Source organism: Equus caballus, chromosome 16, assembly GCF_041296265.1.
Source record: "Equus caballus isolate H_3958 breed thoroughbred chromosome 16, TB-T2T, whole genome shotgun sequence".
Taxonomy (NCBI): Eukaryota; Metazoa; Chordata; class Mammalia; order Perissodactyla; family Equidae; genus Equus; species Equus caballus.
In genome coordinates this window covers 87,919,237-87,943,616 of record NC_091699.1, presented here as the reverse complement: position 1 = coordinate 87,943,616, position 24,380 = coordinate 87,919,237, and the positions used below count along the sequence as shown (strand labels likewise).

Below are 24,380 nucleotides of genomic sequence, written 5' to 3'. Positions count from 1 at the left end.
TGAATTAAATTGTAGTCCCAAAGCCCTATTGTTTCTAACATTTGGGGGTTTACACTGCCTTTTAGAATTACAATGCTATTCAGCTATTGCCTCATATATAACATTGTAATTTTTATAATCTTTCCTCATATGATCTAAAACTAATACCTAACAGTTGTTACTTTTTAGTTGATAAACTGTTTTTCATACATGTTGTCTAATTTAAACTTTAAAAAGTATATTTATTTTTTATACATTTTGGGATATCTGAACCATACAGATAGAAATAGTAATATAGCATCCACTCAAATATAACAAATGTTGAGTGTCACGATTAATTCAGATTCTATTAAAAGAAAACCCTCATAGATATGTTGAAACTTCATCATTTCATTCCCTTCTCTCCCTTTCCAGAGGTACCACTCTCCTGGAGTTGATGTACATCCTTCCCAACCATGTTTTTAAACTTTTCTCGTATATGTGTGTATACATAACTCACACAGTCTTATTTTGTGGTATTAAAATGGTATGTAAGTGATATAATAATATTATGTATCCCTTTGCAATTTGCTTTTTTCACTCAGCATCGTTTTCAGGATTCATCGTTGTTGGCATGTGTTGTAGACTTCATTCATTTTAACTAAGAAATAAATGGCATTCCACTGTATGACTCTACCACCTCTTATTTAATCTTTATCAAAATCTTGTGAGGTAAATCTTATTAATCCCACTTTATACATGAAAAACTGAAGTAGGAGAGATTAAGTAACTTAACCGAGATAATATCGTTTTTAGCAGATAGAATGAGAACTTGTGCAGGGCCTCTAACTCCTAATCCTATGTTCTTTCCACTACAGCATTCAACTATTTAACAAATCTTTACTGAACACCAACTATGTGCCAGGCACGGTTTTAGGTCCTGGGTATCTAAGCAGTGAATAAAATAGACAAGATCCTGCTCTCATGGAGCTTACATTCTAATTGGAGGAGACAGTCAATTAAACAGCATGTAGTCTATCATTTGGTTCTAAGTGCTACGAAGAAAAATAAAGCAGGATGGAGGGGAAAACAGAGTGTGAGTGTAAGTGTGCTGGTCTATATGAGGCTCTCCGGCGACATTTCAGCAAACATCTCAAGAGGGATGATGAGAGATGGATGTTCAAGGTCAAGGCAGAGGGTACAGCAAATGCCAAATCCCTGAGGCAGGTGCGTATGCAGCTGTCATTCCATCTGTAATTTTTTTAGATACTGTTTTAGCATTTATCCTCACGTGCCAAAGAACAAATATAAGCACACTTGCATGGCTTTCCCTGATTAAATACACGCTGTTGACAGGTTAACAGTCACTTTGGATGGCCATCTTTCGAATAAGCAAACTGGGCTGAGCTAGAAAAGGTCTACAGCCAGAATCCATTGATTTACTTTAAAAATTAAAGCATCGGTGGTAGACGCCCGTAACGGGGACAGACACTGACCTGCTGCTGATTTGATGAGACACATATAAACACAATTCAATCCCTCTTTTAAATATTGTAGGTTAGGAGAATCCTCAAGGAAACCGAAAAGAGACTTCAAGTTGAAAAAGCCTACTGAAACAGAAAGGACCGGTAGTAGCCTGCCTCTTGCACCGGCTCGCTCAGAAAGGATGCCAGGAGAGCGGCAGGAAAAGGCGGAATCTAGCCCCTCAAACCCAAAGCCTCGGCGAACCCAGCCCGCCTGGCGCGCACCGCTACGCTGCGCCGGAGCCCGCCCAGAGAAACTTGACCCGAGCGCGCCCCGCCGGCTTGCCCCGCCCCTTTCGGCCTCCCGGCCTCCCCCGGGTCCTACGCGGAAAAGAAGTAGGTCCTGGAGAGCGGGGCCGGCGGCGGCTTCCGGGAGGAGTTTTGGGCCCCGCCAGCTCCCGTCATGCGCCGCGCCTGCCCACCAGAGTGGCTGTGGAGACGGCAGGAGCCCGCGTCTGCGTCGTGAACGAGTGCCGCGCGGCCTCAGCATGGGCGAGCATGGCCTGGAGCTGGCGTCCATGATCCCCGCCCTGCGGGAGCTGGGCAGGTAGGGCCGGGCCCGGCCGTCCTGGATCCCACGTCCTCCTCCGCCGGCCCGGCCGGCGTCTCACGTGCTCTCCCTCCCCTGCCGCGCGCGTCCGGGCTCCGGTCCCCTCGGCTTCCGCCCTTGGGGAGATGCTCCGCGGCTGACCTGAGCGCCTCCCTCTCAGAGAGGCCGTTAAAACGACGCGGGGCGTCTCCCAAGACCTGCGCTTTACCTCCGCGGCGCCGGGGCGCTCGACCTCTGCCTGGGGCCCCTCTCGGCAGCTGGAGCGAAGGGGCCCTTCGGGTCACCTTCTGGTCACTTTCCTACACTCAGTCGCTTCTCAGAAAACTTCTTCCCTTAGATGAGGGACTTGACCCAGGGACATTCCCCGGTTTCCAGTCTTTAGGATCGCTCGTGGAGGACTTGGGTTTTTAACTTTATGTTTTGACCCAAAACTGCCTTTAGAGGAAAAACCACTGGTTCCGATTTTGTGTAAGGAAGGCAAATTGCTAGAAAAGGCAGTTTTTTTCTACGTAGTGAAACCACAGGCCATTCTGAAGATGGGACCCCTTCCGTATTGATCATCCAGTCCCTGATCCGTTATTTTAGTCAGATGCCAGGGTTCGGCCGCAACGTCCACAAAATAGAAATGTGCATAGAATGTTGCCGAAATTTGAAGATAGTTTAGTGTTGTTTCACTTGCAAAAGCTTGTCTTCTGTAAATCCAGGAGTAAAATCCTCTAAACCAGTATCCTAGCGGAAGAGGGGAGGCACGTTGATGGCCACCGTCGCCTCCAGCACGCACGCAGCCGCCGTCAGCCAGGCCTCACGACTGGGAGGCAGGGTTTTTGCTTGCTTGCTTGTTTTGTTTTTTTTTTCAGTCGTAACCCACTGTGAGCAAGAAATAAGTGGGCTTATACCACTACTGCAGTTGCACTATCCTTGGGAATCGTTGCTTTCCAATTTCTTAAACTTTGAAAACGTAGCACATAAAGTCAAAACGACGTCAAGCCCATGGGATGTTTGATTCCCTTTTTTTTTTGCGTGCGGTTGTGTCCATCTCCACTTCTTGGCCATAGAAGGACGTTTAGGCTTCCTCAGTTACGTAAATAAGAGGCTGCATGAAAGGACCACACTTGTCTTCATTGAATCATCCTGTGTGTGTGTGAATTTTTCTTGGCGTGAATGTTGTGAGCATACTTTGTGTTGACATTTAGTAAAGTAGCACCTGCCTTTCTAAAAGAAGATGAGTACAAGTGCTCGTTTTAGTTGATGTACAGATTCTATCTTTCAAGCTCAGCTCAGTATGTTTTCCGACTTTGCCTTATTGTGGAGTACTTCTCTTTCCTATTCTCTCTTCCTCTGTAAGACTTGTTAATAAAAATAGTAGTATCTTGAATTTATTTATGGTCTCTTTCATAACAGAGCTTGTGCTACCTTTCATTTCATTCATTTGTAGCCGTTCTAAGAGAAAAAAATAGAAAAACTGACCCATAGAGAAATGTCTAATAATAGTTTTTAATTGTCATGACTTTTTCATTGCAACTGCTTCATTCAAGCTTCTTCAGTATCGCAGTAGCTCCATGATATAGAATGAAGCAAATGTCATCACTATTTATTAAGAAACTGAGTTACGTTGGGGCCGGCTCATGGCCGAGTGGTTAAGTGCAGGCGTCCGCTTTGGCCCAGCGTTTTGCCAGTTCCATCCTGGGCTCGGACATGGCACCGCTCATCAAGCCACGCTGAGGCAGTGTCCCACATGCCACAACTAGAAGGACCTGCAACTAGAATATACAACTATGTACTGTGGGGCTTTGAGGAGAAAAAGGAAAAATAAAATCTTGAAAAAAAGAGAAACTGAGTTGCAGAAATTGAGGAAAAGTCAAGAGATAACAGTTGTCAGAGCTAGGTTTTAGATTCATACCATCCAGTCCTTTCTCCCCAATTTTTTTCCTTAATTGACTACGACAATGAGATTTCTAGAAAAAGTGTAATGTCACTGTTCTAATGTGTGGACTCTCCTTCCTCAGTCTCTCAGGGATAAATTTTGCTCCTCTCTTTTTTTGCTGTTAGCACTCTTTTCTCTGCGTAGTCTTTCTGGATGATCTCATTTACTCTCCTGCCTTCAGCTACCATCTGCTGTTTGATGATTCCAAATGTGTTTCTCCAAACCATATCTGTTTCCTGTAGAAGTATATACACAACTATAATACAGGCAATTTTACCTGATTTTCTATATGCAGTTAAGACTCAACATGTCCAATACAAATTCTGCACATATCCAAACCTCCCCAAGCTTTTTTTTTTTTTTTTAATTCCTCTCATTCACTGAGGTAGGGATGTCGCAGTAAATGAATACCATGTTCACTCGTTTTTCCAAACCAGAAATCTGGGAGTTATTTTTGAGTCTCTAAGTGCTTTTTCTTCTTTTCATCTTCACTCTCTTCCTAAGTAACTTTAGTCTCCGTGCTTTAAATATTATCTGTATGCTGATCACTCCCAAATTTATATCTCTAGCCCAGAGAAATATATTAGGTTGCTTACTCAACATCTACTCCTGGAAATGAAAATTAACGTATCCAACGCGGGACTCCTGATTTACTGTCCTTAAACCTGTTACTTCCCCAGGTTATTGTGAATGTACCAGCCAAATGCCTAGGAGTTGTCCTTGATTCTTTGTCTTACCCCTTAATAATCCATCAGCAAGTCCTGTTAACCCAAAATACACTTCCCACCATCTCCACTGCTATCACCATAATTTCTAATCTGGACTGTTATAATAACCTCTCAGCTGTTCTCTCCATTTCCATTTTTACCCTCTTACAGTGGATTTCCCACTCAGCAACCAAAGTGATTTTTGCAAGCATAAATTACATAACATTCCTCCCCTGCTCAAAACCTTCCTTTGGCTTTTCAGCACACTTAGAATAAAATCCACACTCCTTACCAAAGTCTCTAAGGTCCTGCGTAATCTGGCCTCTGCCTGCCTCTGACCTCATGGCCTTATATCCCTCCCTTGCTCACTCTGCTCCAATGGCATTGGCCTTATTTTTCGTATACACCAAGGTCATTCAGTCCTTTGCACTTACTGTTTCTTCTCTCTGAACACTGCCTAGTTCCATTCAGATGTCATTTCAGAGAAGCCTTCTCGGACCTTCCTGTTTAAAATTACTTTGTAATCACAAGATATTTTCAGATAGTAATATTGCTATTAAAGTATTAAATGGGACAATGGGAGGGAGATGTGGGACTGGGGAGCAGCAACATTAGCTACTAGAGGAGATTTGGATGGTGAGAAGAAGCTGGCCATGTGGACCTGGGAGGAGAAGTGTCTGAGATGGAATAGGAAGTACAAGGTCCCTAGATGGGAATGAGGCTAATTTTTAAAGAAGAGGAAGAAGCCTGGAACATAGGAAACAAAGAGAGGAGTGGTATTAGTTAAGGATGGAGGAGTAGGCAGGAACCAGATCCTTTAGCACCTTACAGGTCAGAATAGGGAGTTAGATTTTAAGTGTAATGGGAAGTCATTGAAATGTTTTAAACAGGGAAATAACATGATTGAATTCGTGTTTTAAAAACATGTTTAACCTTCACTCCCTTACTTAGAACCCTTCAATGTCTCATTGCCTTCAGTACAAAATCCAAACTCATTAGTTGGTCCTTTGAGCTTTCACCTCATCTTCCCTCTTCAGCTTCATCTCCAGTTACTGCTTCCCTCTTCTTCAGCCGTCTAGAAGCTCTTACAGTTTCTAGAGCAGCCTGTGTTCTTGTTCCTGAGCCGTTGCACATGCTGGTTCCTCTGCTTGGAATAACCTCCTCCTTTCCCTTCTTTTACCTGGAGGGATTCAGCTTTGTATCACCTTCTCCAGGGAGCCTTGACTGATAGACCCTGCTCAGGGCTGAGTGTCCCTCTTGTGTTCTATCTTGGCTTTATTAATACTTAATCATAGTATGTTAAAATTATGTTTACTTTTGTGTCCTTTAATCTACAAATTCTTTTAGGGCAGATGCATAGTATTTTGGTTATTCTGGTATTTGATGCTTGTCCCACAGGAGGTGCGTGAGTGTTCGCTAAATGTATCCAAGCTTCATGTGATACTTAAATTTCCACTCCAGGGGCCAGCCCAGTGGCATAGCACTTAAGTTCGTGTGCTCTGCTTCAGTGGCTCGGGGTTCATGGATTTGGATCCCAGGTGTGACCTACGCACACCTTAGCAAGCCGTGCTGTGGCAGGCATCCCACATATAAAGTAGAGGAGGCTGGGCATGGATGTTAGCTCAGGGCCAATATTCCTCAGCAAAAAGAGGAGGATTGGTGGTGGATGTTAGCAGAGGGCTAATCTTCCTCAAAAAAAAAAAAAAGAATGAAAGAAAATTTTTTTAAATTTCCGCTCTAATGTTACAGTATACTTTTGAAAAAGTGTACCTTCTTAGTTCAGTTCCAAGGTAGAGGTTCAAAATAAGAAATACTCACTCTCCCATGAGTTTCTTTATTCTGATAGTACATCTAATGAATGATAATCAATTGACCTTTTTAAAAAACTGATTCTTAAAAATTAAACAACACATGAATGCATTATTTTATACAGAATTTTATAGGAAACTGACCACTACCCACAATCCTAGTTCCTCTCCCCCCACACCTCCTCATTCACATTTTTAAGTGACACGTCAAATTACACTTGGTTTATGACAAATCTCCTGACTTTGTCTAAAACAATTTATGTTACCTTGTAGTTTAAGACTTTAAAACTTTTTGTTGTATTTAAATCTGTGATGTCCTATATGATAGCTATTAGCCATATGTGTCCAGGGAGCATTTCACACGTAGCTAATCTAAACTGAGATGTGCTGTAAATGTAAGATACACGCTGGATTTCAAAGACTACCAAAAAACTTGAATGATCTCATTAATAATTTTTGTATTGATTACATGTTCAAATAATATTTTGGATATATTATTATTGTTAAAATTGACGTTTCTTTTTACATTCTTTTCCTTTTTTTTTTTTTTGAGGAAGATTAGCCCTGAGCTAACTACTGCCAATCCTCCTCTTTTTGCTGAGGAAGACTGGCCCTGAGCTAACATCCATGCCCATCCTCCTCTACTTTATACATGGGACGCCTGCCACAGCATGGCTTTTGCCAAGCAGTGCCAGGTCCACACCCGGGATCTGAACCGGCGAACCCTGGGCCGCTGAGAAGCAGAATGTGCGAACTTAATCGCTGCGCCACCGGGCCGGCCCCTCTTTTTACATTCTTAATGTGACTACTACATAATTTTAAGTTACACACGTGGCTTGCATTATATTTCTTTTGACTGGTGCTGGTTTAAATAATAAGATAAATAGCACCAAGTTTTTTGCTTTTACATACAAATATTACTTATTCTTTGATTCTGTATACCTACAGCTTATGTTACTTGTAAATATTTGTTAATTTCAGTAACATAGTTTTTCTGTCAAGCGAGACACATTCTAGGTAGTATAGGTGATGCAAAGAGAAGTAAAACACTTTCTCTCCTATAGGAGTTTATGGTTTATTGGTGCTGCAATGGATATGTAGAGAAATAAAATATAGTGTCTCACCTCTAGGAATTTATGATTTAGTGGTAGAGAATAAGTAAATACTCCACAGATCCAGAAGGTTATGCATTAAGGATTAAGGAACCAGAAGATTCAGGAAGATTCTTATGAACCATTCATTCATTCAACAAAAGTTTTGTTTTAATTTCTGTGTACCAGGACCAATTCTGTCATGGCACTTATTAGCTGTAAATGCCATGGATCCTGTATGTAATCAATTAGGATTGGACTTTGTGATTGAATAATCAAGAAAACAGTCTTCTCATTTTTTCTTTTAGCATTGTTTAAGTGGGAAAATATATGTACATTTTACAGTGCTATATAGATTTATGTTACTTATATGAAATATATAATTTAATTCTTTTTAGATAATCAGCTTACCTACTACATCCTCAGCTGTTTTGTCAATAGAAGTGATGGACTGAGCTAATTATTTATACACAGCCTTCCATGAATCCTCTAGGCAGAGTTAATTATTTCCTGCTTTGGGTGTATATGACACTTGCTTAAAATTATTTTTTAATCCTCCCCTCTCCTCAGCAACTGACCTGAGTTCCTTGAGTTCCTTGAAGCGGGAGATCTTATCTTGTTTTATTTGCCTTTTGAATTTATTAAATTATTAGCATCTGTATTCATCTTTTCCTCTTATATTAATGAGTGATACTTCTCCTATCCAAGGATTATCTCTTCACTTGTACATGGTCCCAGGAAGGAAAGCCAAGTTTCAAGTAGCAATTGCTCAAGTCTCTCCATCTTAAAGGAAAAAAAAAACCAAACCCTGTTGACCGCATATATTCCTTTACTTACCACTAATCCCAGTTCCTCTCTTCATTTCATAGTCAAGCTTCAGAAAGAGCATGCATTCTTAATATTCACATTTCGTTTGCTTTTCAGGCCCTTGCAATCTGGTTTCTGCCTTCACCTATACACTACATCTTAAAATGCATAGGACTTAAAAAAAATTAACTCAAAATGGATCAAAGACCTAAATGTAAGGGCTAAAACTATACACTCATAGAAGAGAACATAGGGGAAAAGTGTCATGATATTGGATTTGGCAGTGGTTTCTTGGTTGTAACACCCAAAGCATGACAACAAATGAAAAAATAGATAAATTAGACTTCATCAAAATTAAGAGCTTTTTTTTTAAGTATGCTTTTTTTGGTGAGCAAGATTGGCCCTGAGCTAACATGTGTTGCCAGTCTTCCTCTTTTTTTTTTTTTCCTCTCCAAAGCCCCAGTACATATTTGTATATCCTGGTTGTAGATCATTCTAGTTCTTCTCTGGGGTGCTCCCACAGGATGGCTTGATGAGTAGTATGTACGGCTGCACCCAGGATCTGAACCAGCGTTCACCAGGCTGCTGAAGCAGAGCACATGAACTTAACACTCAGCTGTGGGGCCAGCCCCCAAATTAAGAGCTTTTGCACATCAAAGGACATTATCAACAGACTGAAAAGACAACCTGTGGAATGAGAGAAAATGTTTGCAAATCATATATCTGATAAGGAGTTAATATCCAGACTATAATAAGAACTACAACTCAATAACAACAAAAAACAACTTGATTTATAAACAAGGAAAGGACTTGAATAGACATTTCTCCAAAGAAGGAAGACAAATGGCCGAAAAACACATGAAAAGATGTTCAACATCACTAATCACTAGGGAAATACAAATCAAACCCACAGTGAGATACCACTGCACACCCATTTGGATGGCTGCTATTAAAAAAACAACAACAACAGAAAATAACTAGTGTTGATGAGAAGGAGAAATCGGAACCTTTGTATGTTGCTGGGGGGGATGTAAAATGGTACAGCCTTTGGGAAAAACCTATGGGAGTTGGTTCCTCAGACAATTAAACAATTACCATATGATCCAGCAATTCCACTTCTAGGTGTACACCCAAAATAATTGAAAGAGACTGGAACAGTTATCTGTACACCAATGTTCATAGGAGCATTATTCACAATAACCAAAAGGTGAAAGCAACCCAAGTGTCTTGGAGGGATGAATGGATAAACAAAATGTGCTATATACATACAGTGAAATATTATTCAGCCTTAAAAAGAAAGGAGACTCTGACATGCTACAACATGGACGCATTGTGAAGACGTTATGCTAAGTGAAGTCAGTCACAAAAGGACAAATATAAGATTCAACTTATATGACATAAGTAGTCAGATTCATAGAGACATAGAATGGTGGTTGCCAGGGGTTGGGGAGAAGGGGAAATGAGGAATTACTGTTGAATGAGTACAGTTTCAGTTTGGAAAGATGAAAAAGTTCTGGAGACACATGGTGGTGATGGTATAGAATAACATAAATGTACTTAATGCAACAGAACTATACACTTAAAAATAGTTAAAATGGTAAATTTTATGTTGTCTATTTCACCACAATAAAAAATATATCCAAAGGACATTTTAACAAACTACTTTTATTTGATCCTGTTGACAGTCTCCCATGGTTTTTCTTTCTGTTCCTCTGGGCCTCTTTGCTTTTCTCCTTAATGGCTCCTCTAACCTTAACTTAGGTTCCCTCCTTGGCTTTCTTATTACTTATTACATTTGCATTCATATCCAAGGCTTCCAGTACTACTAGCTCTAGTAGTGGTACATTATATAATCTGTATGAGCATCAGTGTCCTCATATGCAAATTAAGGATAAATATCCCTATTGCTTGTGCAATATGAAATAATACAATGTGTTCAGCCTTGTTTGATAGGTATTATTATATAATGATAACTTTATATCTCTAGGCTAAATATTTCTTGAGGTCTAGAACTGTAATTCCAACAATCCTTTTGACATCCTACTTGTTCCCTTGAGACTTTAAACTCAGTATTTCTAAAACTGGTTTTGTTTTTTCCCCAGTCCTGTGCTTCCTCCTATGTTAAGTGGTTTGGTGAATGGCTCACAATCCACCCTGGGTAGAGCGCTAGGTTGGCTTATCAGTCTCCCCTACTGAACTGTGTCTTTCACCTTCCCAACAGTAGCTTCTGATGTGTTGTGTGGCACATTATAGGTGCTCAATAAATCCTTGTTGGTTACGTGAATGGCTACGATTCCTCATCCTGAGTAGTGGAACACAGACTTTCTACTATGTTCTTCTGTTCTATTCCCTGGTGGTTTACACCAAATTATGGAGCTCAAATTGAATTCATTCAGGATTCTAAGACATCGTTTCTGTGCTTAATTATTATGTCTCCTCTTAATACTACTTTTTCGTGATTGGTCCTAAAACTCAATATGTGTATTTTTCCCTAACATTTTATTGTGGAAAATTTCAAAGACACAAAAAAAGGAAATGGTTTATTGATTTCCCATTTTACCCAACAGTGATCAATTCATGGCCCTCGTCCTCAACTCAGCTTACTTTCAAGCAAATTCCAGATATCATTTCATCCATAAATATACGTATTTATCTCTAAAGGATAAAGAGTTTTTAAACATCACAATACCATTATCACACCAAAAAATTATTTTTTATTTTTTATTATTTTGCTGAGGATGACTTACCCTGAGCTAACATCTATTGCCAATCTTCCTCTTTTTGCTGAGGAGAATTTGCCCTCAGCTAACATCTGTTGCCAGTTTTCCTCTTTTTTTGTATCTGAGCCACCATGACAGCATGGCCACTGGCAGATGTGTGGGGTAGGTCCATGCCTGGGAACTGAACCAGAGCTGCTGAGGCAGAGTGCACCAAACTTAACTACTAGGCCACTGGGGCTGGCCCAAAAAATAACTTCCTAATGAGATCAAATATGTAGTCTGTGTTCGAATTTTCCCAATTGTCAAATACAGTTTCCTAATGGTTTTTATTTTTGGATCAGAATCAAGTGTAGGATCATACATTGTAATTGGTTGATATGGCTCTTAAATCTTCATTATGAGTTTTTCCTCTTCTCTTTTTTCCCTGGGAATTTATTTGTTGAAGAAACTATCTTTTGTAGGTTTTCTAAAAGTGTCGATCAGCACTGCTCAATAGAAATATAATGCAAGCCACATATATAATTGAAAATTTTCTAGTAACAACATTACAAAAAGGAAAAGTGAAATTAATTTTCAATAATATATTTTATTTAACTCAGTATATCCAGATATTACCATTTCAACATGTAATTAATATAAAATTATTAATAAGATACATTTTTTGGTACCAAATAGTCAAAATCCAAAGTGTATTTTATACTTATAGCACACCTCAATTTGGACTAACTACATTTCAAGTGCTCAGTAGCTACATGTGACAATGGCTACTATATCGAGCAGAGCAGGTCTAGATTTTGCAGATGTTATGCCTGTGGTGTCATTTAGCATGTTCATTTTTCTTTGTAAGTCGGTAACGTGTTTAGATTGTCCTTTCATGTTTTTTTTTTCTTCTCACCAAAGCCCCCAGTACATAGTTGTATAGTCTAGTTGTGAGTGCCTCTGGTTGTGCAAGTCCTTTCATTTTTAAACAGAAGAATGATATCAATGTCAATATTAAAACTGAACGTATTTGATAAATTCAACTTAAGAGAAGTTTTTTATAAATAGAATTGTAAGTCCCTTTGAGGGTAAAAACTTTTCATTTGTATTTCAGTGCCAGTCCAGAGGAATATAATACGGTTGTACAGAAGCCAAGACAAATTCTATGTCAGTTCATTGATCGAATACTTACAGATGTAAATGTTGGTAAGAAACAATTATTTCTTATGTAAACTTGATAACTTAAATTGTTTTCTTTTCCATATATACAACATTATACTAGAATTTTTCTCCATGTAGTTTTAGATATAAAGTTAGTGTTTATGATAGTTACTATTTTCAAGCAAGTTATTTACAGTATTGTTACATAATGTGATTTAGGCTTTTAAGGTAATTCTGTTTTCCTGTTTATCTAGATTTTTCTGCTGCTTGCTATGAGTTCTTCTTTGTATACAATTATAAATAAAAAATACTTTCGCCAGTTCTAATGATCTGGACCCTATTTTAGCTAGATTTTGTGCCAATGATTGAGAAATAGCAAATCCCATAACAACTCTTTAAATAAGAGTTGGTGACTTTGTCTGTGGGAGGTATTAAGATTCTCTTAGTTGTTGAATCAACTGTTTCCTCTTTGTGGCAATCTAAATGACAAATATTACTTACTTGACAAGATGGTATCACATTTGTCATATCCATTAATATTACATGGAGGGGTAATGTAGAGTGGCATTTGACTCATGGTTTATAAGTTTAATTCCAAATTTGGCATAGATTTTATGACTTGTAGTAGTTGTTTAGCCTTTCTTTTTTCAATCAGTAAAATTAGGAGTTGCTGAAAAATAACAAAGGACTACTGAATACTTGCAAGATGTGTTTTCACGTTGTACTCCCTCTGTTTAGACTGCTTGTCCTTCCTGTCTCTGCTTGACCAACCTTCTCAGCATCTTCCCAGACACTTGTTTCCTCTTCTGTGGATTAGTGCAGTTAACATATTATATTAGAGTTATTAGTTTATATGTCTGACTCCCTCATGTGTTTGTGAAGGGTTTTTTTGAGGAAGATTAGCCCTGAGCTAACATCTGTGCCCATCTGCCTCTGCCTTATACATAGGACACCTGTCACAGCATGGCTTGCCAAGCAGTGGGTAGGTCCGCACCCGGGATCTGAACTGATGAACCCTGGACTGCCGAAGCACAATGTGCGAACTTAACCACTGGGCCAGCCCCTGTGAGGGTTTTTTTTAATCCTCAGATTTTAGTAGTGCCAGGCATATGTAGGCCTACAGTACATGTTTGGTGAATGGATGTATAATAGGTGAGTGCACATGATTATTAATCATTTAAAATGAAAAAGATAGGGTTGTAGTGTTTAGCCCCATCAGTTTATCATGAGCACTGTGCTGAACATAATTCTGGTCATCAAAGTCTTGTTTCTCAACAAAAGGACTGCCATTTAATTTGTCATGACTCTTTAAAATGAATCTTTTATTGTTTTAGTTGCTCTAGAACTTGTAAAGAAAACTGACTCTCAGCCAACCTCTGTGATGTTACTTGATTTCATCCGGCATATCATGAAGTCCTCCCCACTTATGTTTGTAAATGTGAATGGAAGCCATGGACAAAATGAGGCCAAGGGCAGTTGTATTGGTAAGTCCTGCTATTTGTGCATTCATTTGTATCTGTTTTATGAAATCTACCCTCTTCTGAAATATAACATGTACATTATTACACATATTTTGGTCAAATTTGCTGTAAATTATGGGAGCAAAATGGTAATGGTTTGTTTTATTTCATGCATTCTTATTTTCTTTTGTAGATCTGTGTACCCAGAATGGAATAGAAGTAATCAAATTTGTTATTTTACCATTGAGCACTTTAGCAGTTTTCTTTTTTCTATTTCTTTTCTTTTCTTTTGTTTTGAGGAAGATTAGCCCTGAGCTAACATCTGCTGCCAATCTTCCTCTTTTTTGCTGAGAAAGACTGGCCCTAAGCTATCATCTGTGCCCATCTTCCTCTACTTTATATGTGGGACGCCTGCCACAGCATGGCTTGCCAGGTGGTGTGTAGGTCTGCACCCAGGATCCAAACTGGCGAACCCCGACCCACCAAAGCAGGACATGCAAACTTGACTGCTGTCCAACCAAGCTGGCCCCCAAATCTTTTTTTCTATTTTTGGTAATCACTTTCTTCTAGATCAGGCATTAGCAAACTATGGCTTGCTGCCTGTTTTTGTAATCGAAGTTTTATTGGAACACAGCCATGCTCCTTCATTTACCTATTGTCTGTAACTACTGCAAAGGCAATGTTGAGTGGTTGACATGGGGGCCATATGGCCCTCAAGCCTAAAATGTTTCCTGTCTGGCCCTTTCAGAACAGGTTTGCTGACTCATTTTCTAGATGTTGAAGCTTTTTCTAGGCTTTATCGTTACTATTTCCAATACTTTTGTCCCTTTATTGGCTTCCTCATAAGGATATGTAAAGCAGACATCCCTTTTTTTTTTTGTGCAATGCATAGAGTCTTTAAAAATTTTTGCCTTCATTTCAAGACTCGACTTTAGTAGCATGTCCTCTAAAAAGTCTTTTCTGACCACTACTGCTGACTGCCAGCCCTAGGACTGGCTTACTTGTTCCTTCTTTATGCTGTGTTAGTACAGAGTGTTCTGCATTTCTTCTATCATAGTGGTTATTAAACTATATTGTAAATACCTGTTTGTCTGTATTCTTTGCTATACTGTTTTTTAAACAACAGGTCATGACCCATAGTGGGTTATGAAGACTAAATATAATAGACTAGAAAATATCATAATCATAGTATATTACATGTAATAAGAGTAAGTACTGTTGGGCTGGCCTGGTGGCACAGTGGTTAAGTTCGAGCACTCCATTTTGGTGGCTCAGGGTTCATATCCAGTGTGTGGACCTACATACCGCTCATCAAGCCATGCTGTGGTGGCATCCCACAAACAAAATAGAGGAAGAATGGCACAGATGTTAGCTCAGGGCCAATCTTCCTCACCAAAAACAAACAAAAAAAAGAATAAGTACTATTTTGTGAAACTTGTTTTATATATTTAAATAAAATAAATATACATATGTATACTGGGTCCTGATATAAAATGTATCTCTTAGTTGCAGTTAAAAAGTTTGAGAAATTTATTATAATTTATTATAGGATTCATGAAGACAGGACTATGACTGATTTGTTCTTGTGCACCTGAGGCAGAGTCATCACTCAATAAATATTTGTTGAAGGGGAGTTAATAACTAGTATTTATTGAGCAGTTATTTAACTTTGGGCACTATGCTGAGAATTTTACATATATTATCTTACTTCATCCTCATGGTAACCCATAAAGTAGATGTCATTATTCCCCTTTCATAGATGAAGTTACAGAGGTTCAGAGAAATGAAAAGTTCACACATCTAATAAGTGGAAAGCTAGGACCTTGTCTCTCTGTCTCCAGAATTGGTATTATAAATTACTATAATGTTTCCTTTGTACAGGGAATGTTTTAGACTATTTGTTAGTGAAATTTATACTTTAAAAATAAATTATCTAGCATTTAGCAAATTAATTAGCACTTCTGATGTACTTGCTTGTTTAGTATCTTTTTTTGTTTATTTCAAAGAATTCAGTAATTGGATCATAACAAGACTTCTGCGGATTGCAGCAACTCCATCCTGTCATATGTTACACAAGAAAATCTGTGAAGTCATCTGCTCATTATTATTTCTTTTTAAAAGCAAGAGTCCTGCTATTTTTGGAGTACTGGCCAAGGAATTACTATATCTTTTTGAAGATTTGATTTACCTCCACGGAAGAAATGCAATGGGACACTTTGTGGAATGGCCAGTGTTGGTTAACCGATTTTTAAGTCAATTAGATGAACATGTGGGATATTTACAACCAGCTCCTTTGCAGCTCATGAACATGCAAAATTTAGAATTTATTGAAGTCACTTTATTAACGGTTCTTATTCGTATTATTGCAATTGTGTTTTTTAGAAGGCAAGAACTCTTACTTTGGCGGATCGGTTGTGTTCTGCTAGAGTATGGTAGTCCAAAAATTAAATCCTTAGCAATTAGCCTTTTAACTGAACTCTTTGAGCTTGGAGGACTACCAGCACAACCAGCCAGCACTTTTTTCAGTTCATTTTTGCAATTATTAAAACACCTTGTAGAAATGGATGCTGACCAGTTGAAAGTCTATGAAGAACCCTTATCAAAGCTGATAAAGACACTATTCCCCTTTGAAGCAGAAGCTTATAGAAGTATTGAACCTGTCTATTTAAATATGCTGCTGGAAAAACTCTGTGTCATGTTTGAAGATGGTGTGCTTATGCAGCTTAAGTCTGATTTGCTAAAAGCAGCTTTGTGCCACTTGCTGCAGTATTTCCTTAAATATGTGCCAGCTGGGTATGAATCTGCTTTACCAGTCAGGAAGGTTTATGTGAGAAACATTTGTAGAGCTCTTGTGAATGTGCTTGGAGTTCAGGTAGATGCAGAGGTAAGTTATTTTTAAGGTTACTTGTTAAGTATATATTTTATTCATAATTTATCCGTATGTGCAAGTGTAATAATGAAAAAGTAGAATATCTTTAATAATAATGTATATTCAGAACAGAATGATTTTCATAATCTACTTTGGCTCCGTATTATGGACTTTTCTTTGATTTCAGAGGGATTTGTTCATTAAATTGGTCATGAACTGCCAGTGGAGTAGAATATTTTAAAGCAGAATTTGTGAAATGTAAGCCTGTTTGTTGCATTGTTAATTAAAAGGGGGTCAGTCATCAACTTAATTGCAAAAACTTTAAGCACTCACATACATTTTGTCTTTGACAGGCTCTAATCAATCACTTTTAGAAAACATATGGGTACATAGTACTAGTCATGCCAAATTATGCCTTTTTTCCTATTTGGACTGTGGAAGACAGGTAGTACCATAAAATAGTGAGATGTGCAATAACTTGGTTAAATATTTCACTTTATTTTATCTATAAATCTTGCTGGATTTTTAGGGTGAAAGAAGTTAGTAATTCCCTTATAGAATTTTTCTTTGTGGCGTTTTGATAAAGGGAAAAACAGGTTATAGAGAGAAGGATTTGTCTTAAGCCTTCTAAGACTGTGGAACCATAGTGCTACGTATAGAAATATATGTATGTCCATATATATACTGTGAAATAATATAGATTAACTTAGGTCTTTGTTTTGCGTGATGAGACTCTGAAAATAGTTTACCTTATTAGAAAACTCTTAATTAATACCTAATGCACTTTTACTGTTTATGAATAATATAAGCATATTTTCTAAGAGAGAGTTTTTGAAATGATCTTTGCTTTCTCAGTATTTGTTGGGCCCACTTTATGCAGCCTTAAAAATGGAAAGTATGGAAATCATTGAGGAGGTTCAGTGCCAAAGTCAACAGGAAAACCTCAGCAGTAATAGTGATGGAATATCACCCAAAAGGCGTCGACTCAGCTCATCTCTAAACTCTTCCAAAAGAGCACCAAAACAGACTGAGGCGTATGACCTTCATTCAGTTTGTATTTAGTTATTTCATAAAACTTTATTCATGTTTCCAAATCACCTTTAGTTAAGTGTATGACTTAAATCCACAAAGAACATTTGTTCTTTCTAAAGGTAGTCAAAGGGATGCTTAAAATATTTTAATATTTCTTGTAGTCTATTCTAGTATGAAAGATTTCGTGGCTAAATATGGTTACTTAAAAGACTTTTTTTTTTTTTTAAAGATTGGCACGTGGGCTAACAACTGTTGCCAATCTTTTTTTCCCCCCCCCGTACACAGTTGTATATCTTAGTTGCAGGTCCTTCTAGTTGTGGGATGTGGGACGCTGCCTCAATGTGGCCTGATGAGCGGTGCCATGTCCGCGCCCAGGATCCGAACCCTGGGCCGCTGCAGCGGAGCATGCGAACTTAACCACTCGGCCACAGAGCCGGCCCCTAAAAGACTCTTTAAGTCTTTACTTGCCTGTCTAATTTAACTTTTTAATATGTGAAAAATCTCTGAGATTATACATCTATCAGCAATTTCAAAAATGTTAGCAAACTGTTTTTGTAATGTGGTCAAAGAATTCCCGTATTTCAGCCATCCCTAAAAGTTGTTTTAAATCTCTCTTAATATAAATTTCAGTAGTTGACATTACATGTTATCATTTAAGTATTTTCCACATTTGAACCAAATTTGTATTAAATATGAATATCTTTCTACTTTGGTTATAATTAATTACAGAATTAAACATGTGGATATGAACAAAAAGAGCATATTATGGAGTGCACTGAAACAGAAAGCTGAATCCCTTCAGATTTCCCTTGAATGCAGTAGTCTAAAGAATCCTGTTATTGAGACGTTAGAAGGAATTGCTGTTGTCCTACAACTGACTGCTCTGTGTACTGTTCATTGTTCTCCTCATAACATCGACTGGTAAAACAACTTGTATTTTCTGGGTGGATTTCCTGTAATAAACTTGGATTTATTGTTTTAGGAGACCTCATTCACTGCATTTGTGTGACCTTAGAGCACAAACTTTTTGGTGAAATAGAAAAGAAATTTGTCTTTTCTTGAGCACTTGCTAAATGCTAGATACTGTGTTAGGTACTATACATATCATAGGTAATCTTTACAACAATACTGTGAGATACATGCTGTTTTATGTCTACTTTACAAATTAGAAATTGAGGCTCTTTTTTGTCTGAAGCCTAAATTAACTTCCTGGGCACACACGATTTTTTTTTTTTTAATTTTTAATTTTAATTTTTTTAATATTTAATTTTTTTCCTTTTTCTCCCCAAAGCCCCCCAGTACATAGTTGTATATTCTTAGCTGTGGTCCTTCTAGTTGTGGCATGTGGGATGGCGCCTCAGCATGGCTTGATGAGCAGTGGCATGTCTGCGCTCAGGATTCGAACCCTTGAAACACTGGGCTGCTTCAGCGGAGCTCGCAAACTTAACCATTTGGCCACAGCGCCGGCCCAGCACACAGGATTAGAAAGTAGCATAAGCGTTTGTATACAACTCAAAAGGCAGTGTTCTTTTAGCCAGTCACTTAGTCAAGAGATTTCCCTTTGATAATAAGAGTAGGAATTTAGAACTTGTCAGAGGTATATTTTCGGCTTGGTGTTCTTAGTATAGGTTAATTCTTCTATCAGAAGAAACAAGTAAAGTGTGAACCCTCTCTGAAGATTTAATCTTATTTTTACTGCTACATTATAACCAACACTGCTTGTTAACTTTTTACATGATCCTTTATTCTTTGTTTCCTTACTTATTCTTTTGACTTGCTAATACAAAGTTATGAAGGAGATTTTAAAGAAACTATATTATTTCAGGTTGCATTAGACTTGGAATTTGAGATAACTTGAAGGAATAGTTAATTAGGCTGAAGTCTACCCTTGCCCTTTTATTAAGAAAGAGTTTGCTAAGCCAATTATTAATTATGTAGGCCTGTCTCCTGTCATTTTAAGCCTGGTGATGCCACATTTAAATATCCCAGATTAATTTTAATTACCAAATCCTAAGAGTAATTTAGACTGACATAAAGAGATTAAACTTAAAATGACATGTGGATTCATTTGCATATTTACTTTGAATTAGTTTAAAGCTGTAAGTTAGTTTTATACTCACAGTTTCTTTTAGCTTACACAATATTAGGTTTGACTATAACAAAATTTATTTTAATTCTCTGTTTTAAAAAATGTATTAACTGCAGCCATGATTTCAAAGACTGTCAACAGAAATGTAAGAAGAAACCTTCAGTAGTGATAACTTGGATGTCTTTGGACTTTTACACAAAAGTGCTTAAGAGCTGTAAGAGTTTGTTAGAATCTGTTCAGAAACCTGACCTGGAGGCACTTATTGATAAAGTGGTGAAAATATTTGATGCTTTGATTTATATTCAAGGTGAGTACAATTAAGCAGTAGATCGAAATAACATTTAAAGATAATCAGTATAGAAATAAGCTTTCTCTTTTGCCTAAGACCTAAATGCACAAATGTTTGAATTACCCAAAAGTTTTTTCTTGATTTCAGTTCTGTTAAACTTGTCAGTAATTTCTAAGTTCCAAATTTCTTTGTGTAATATTTTGATATATTATTTTTTTCAATCAATAGAAATTATTTGTAACTTTTTTTTTTAAGATTGGCGCCTGAGCTAACAACTGTTGCTAGTCTTTTTCTTTTTCCTCTGCATTTTCTCCCCAAATCTCCCCTGTACATAGTTGTATGTTTTAGTTGTGGGTCCTTCTAGTTGTGGCATGTGGGATGCTGCCTTAGCACGGCCTGACGAGCGGTGCCATGTCCGCGCCCAGGATCTGAACCAGCGAAACCCTGGGCCACTGAAGCGGAGTGTGCAAACTTAACCACTCAGCCACAGGGCTGGCCCTATTTATAACTTTTAAATTTTTTGATTTGAGAACCTGAAGAATGCTATGGTCCCTCTTCTTAAAAATGCATAGATACAGGGGCAGCCCCATGGTGTAGTGATTAAGTTTGTGTGCTCCACTTCGGTGGCCCAGGGTTCACAGGTTTGGATCCTGGCATGGACCTGTGTACCGCTTGTCAAGCCATGCTGTGACGGCATCCTACATACAAAATAGAGGAAGATTGGCACAAATGTTAGCTCAGCAACAATCTGCCTCAAGCAAAAGAGGAAGATTGGCAACAGATGTTAGCTCAGGGCCAATCTTGCTCACCAAAAAATGATAATAATAATAATAAAAATGCATAGATGCTTATTTTTATAAAGTCATATTTAATTTCTTTGGATTCACAGACCTCGGAACGTCATTTCTACGTTAAGAACTCCTGTTTATTGAATGTTCATTTTAATTCCACTTGATGTTTAGAATGTCTATTTTTATTGAAAAAACACAGGTAAATATGATTAAGGAAAAGATATAATTAATTACCTGTTGTGTGTTTCTGTAGTAAAAACTTCATTTGAAGATCAAATTCTGGAAGATTTATGTGGAATGCTCTCACTTCCATGGATTTATTCCTGTTCTGATGATGGCTCTTTACAGTTGACCACATTTGCCACTAATCTTCTAACTTTAAGCCAGAGGATTGCAGATAGCTACTGTAGGTCGTCACAAAATTCTGTGTGTGGTTTGTTTTGTTTTAACTGATCTCTGTATAAGACTTCTAACACTTCATTTCTACCTTTTCAATAATTAAAAAAGGAGGTACATTTTAAAAGAAAGGGGTTAAACATGGAAAAAGTAACGAATTTTAGGATTTGCATATCCTTAGTTCTATTCTGCCACATTGTTCTCCAAAGATTTCATTCCAGTTTATATTCCTGTTAGCAGAATATGAGAGTTCCTATTGTTTCACATCCTCACAAACACTTGGCATTGTCAGACTTTAAAATTTTTGCTATGGAAAAAGAAAAAAAAATGTCAAGGAGCTAACTATGAAAAAAATTTCTTTTGCTATTTTTGATGTGTGTGATTTTGCTGTTGCATTTTGCTGATTAATAAGATTGTGCATACACCTTTTTTCAGTGTGCATACTTTATTTTTGGAAAAGAAGCTTTTAATTAAATATCATATGTATTTTAAATGTTATTTGATTTTTCAACAAAGAATGAATATGTATGTGTGTATATAGATATATAAAATTAACACTTAGATGTCTTGTTTAATAGACTTAATTTTTTCAGCACCACAGGCACAGTCACGGTGTGTGTTTCTTCTAACTCTGTTTCCAAGAAGAATATTCCTTGAATGGAGAACAGCAGTTTACAGCTGGGCCCTGCAGAGCTCCCATGAAGTAATCCGGGCTAGTTGTGTTAATGGATTTTTTATCTTATTGCAGCAGCAGAATTCTTATAACAGAGTTCCAAAGATTCTTATGTATGTATTAATATTTTAATTTGAATATATAACTTGATTGGAAAGATTATATGTGCAAATTTATGTTTATTGCTGGATATATAGAGCAAGTGTTGCTTTTAGTTTTAGAATTTGGAAGTTTTTCCTTCTAGGCTTTGTTTTATCAGTACTTTACCCTATGTTAAAAGTAAGACTATTTAGACCACAAAATTAAGCAAGAAGCTTTAGTAGCTTTACTTTTTTTTCCCCAGAGATAAAGTCAAAGATGATTCTGACATTGTCAAGAAAGAATTTGCCTCTATACTTGGTCAACTTGTCTGTACACTTCATGGCATGTTTTATTTGACAAGTTCTTTAACAGAACCTTTCTCTGAACATGGGCATACTGACCTCTTCTGTAAGAGCCTAAAGGTCACTTCTCAACACGAATGTTCATCTTCTCGACTAAAAGCTTCTGTTTGCAAACCATTCCTTTTCCTGCTGAAAAAAAAAACATCTAGTCCAGTGAAACTTGGTGAGTGATTTTTTTATGATTTATTTAGTATTTTAAAACCCACTTAAGCTTTTTTTTAAAAAATCAGAGATAGAATTAGCCTAAAGCTTAAAAACTAGTCTTGCTTGGTAGAGTCAATGCTTGTGTAATGCTTACTTATAAATGGGATGTCTGGTATTAGACTGTATCACAGAACTAACAAGGAAGTAATTTTTGGATTTTTAAAATACTTTTATGATTTGGAAGCATAATGGGGTGTACCTGATGTTTGGCTCAATATTCTGAGGTTCCATATTCCATATCCTCTTTAGTGATACCAGGGACTTTTTTAATGTGTCCCCTGCCACTACCTTGAACCTACAGAGCTTCAAATAATTAGATACTTTGCCCAACTGAGGACTATAGATTGTAGCTTCTTGGCCATTTTCCAGTGGTAATGGTGTATGGGTTTGGTGAGAACATGAGATTTATACAAATACTTGGAAAATCCATTGTTTGAGTAGTAAGTTACAACTTGTTCTCAAGTTTTCAAAACAATATATGATGGGTGGTTTCTAGGACTGCATAAGTGTTGTAATGTAAGGTTAACCATAAGGCTAGGATTGCCCTTAGATCCAGTTCTTTGGATTAGTAAAATGTGCTTTTTAACTATCGTGGTTAACATATAATGATCTACAAAATCTAAGTGACTAGTCACTTTACAACTTAAGAAGTTCTAGAATTAATTTTAGATTTAACTTATTTATAACTTTTATTAAATATAAATTTAAATTTCTGAGTATTTATTTTAATCCTCCACAATTCTGTGTGCCCTGCAACTCTAAATACTAAATATTGATATTGTAAGGCAACTTAGAATTCTTCATAGTCTATTATTTATTGACAATATTTTTACAGTAAAACTTTGATATGTAATGTGTTAAATTAGATATTATGTGCTCTCGCCTTTTAGCATTCATAGATAATCTATGTCATCTTTGTAAGCATCTTGATTTTAGAGAAGATGAAACAGATGTAAAAACAGTTCTTGGAACTTTATTAAATTTAATGGAAGATCCAGACAAGGATGTTAGAGTGGCTTTTAGTGGAAATATCAAGCATATATTGGAATCCTTGGACTCTGAAGATGGATTTATCAAAGAGGTTGATAATTTTTTTTTTTAAATATTTGTGTTTTCATAAACCTGGCTCTAAAATTCTTTTTAACTAGTTAATTTTATTGTTCTAGCTTTTTGTCTTAAGAATGAAGGAGGCATATACACATGCTCAAATCTCAAGAAATAATGAGTTGAAGGATACCTTGATTCTCACAACAGGGGATATTGGAAGGTATATTTAGCAGCATTTGTATACTTTATTTATTTTGGCCATTCTCCTTTTCTGTTTGCCTGGTGTTAAAGATGGTGTTATGAGAGAGGTGACATCATAGAAAGAGGGTGATATCAGTATGCATTTATTTGTGAATTTCTATTTATTTCTGACATTGATGATAACTTTTTTTTTAATTATAGGGCAGCAAAAGGAGATTTGGTACCTTTTGCACTCTTGCACTTATTGCACTGCTTATTGTCCAAGTCAGCATCTGTCTCTGGAGCAGCGTACACAGAAATTAGAGCTCTGGTTGCAGCAAAGAGTGTTAAACTGCAAAACTTTTTCAGCCAATATAAGAAACCCATCTGTCAGGTGAGAGTCAGCATTGGCCTTGACTATAGGAAATAGCAGTACTTTGCCAGAATTAAAAAAAAACAACCTATGGGGGTCTGGGCCAGTGGTGCAGCAGTTAAGTGCACATGTTCTGCTTCAGCGGCCCAGGGTTCGCTGGTTCGGATCCCAGGTGTGGACATGGTACCGCTTGGCAAGCCACACTGAGGTAGGCATCCCACATACAAAGTAGAGGAAGGTGGGCACGGATGTTAGCTCAGGGCCCGTCTTCCTCAGCAAAAAGAGGAGGATTGGCAGCAGATGTTA

At 37.5% G+C, this 24,380-nt stretch overlaps 1 protein-coding gene across 5 annotated transcripts in view; it reads left to right on the top strand.

The window, feature by feature from the left end:
* Positions 1–1,668: 1,668 nt before the first annotated feature.
* Positions 1,669–24,380, top strand: part of ATR (ATR serine/threonine kinase) — a 108,903-nt gene continuing 86,191 nt past the window's right edge. For 3 of the 5 annotated variants that reach the window (XR_002800810.2, XR_011427048.1, XM_023621044.2), the window contains exons 1-13: positions 1,772–2,028; positions 12,182–12,273; positions 13,563–13,712; positions 15,695–16,572; positions 17,413–17,591; positions 18,319–18,510; positions 19,795–19,985; positions 21,012–21,164; positions 21,748–21,940; positions 22,171–22,433; positions 23,365–23,555; positions 23,641–23,741; positions 23,924–24,095. Coding sequence is in view for 3 of the 5 variants with exons in the window: in XM_023621044.2 (XP_023476812.1) it covers positions 1,970–2,028; positions 12,182–12,273; positions 13,563–13,712; positions 15,695–16,572; positions 17,413–17,591; positions 18,319–18,510; positions 19,795–19,985; positions 21,012–21,164; positions 21,748–21,940; positions 22,171–22,433; positions 23,365–23,555; positions 23,641–23,741; positions 23,924–24,095 (2,814 nt within the window). In the remaining 2 variants the exon portion in view is untranslated. Of the gene's footprint in view, positions 2,029–12,181; positions 12,274–13,562; positions 13,713–15,694; positions 16,573–17,412; positions 17,608–18,318; positions 18,511–19,794; positions 19,986–21,011; positions 21,165–21,747; positions 21,941–22,170; positions 22,434–23,364; positions 23,556–23,640; positions 23,742–23,923; positions 24,096–24,380 lie in introns of all 5 variants that reach the window. The other 2 variants (XM_023621043.2, XM_023621046.2) reach the window with 2 other exon arrangements.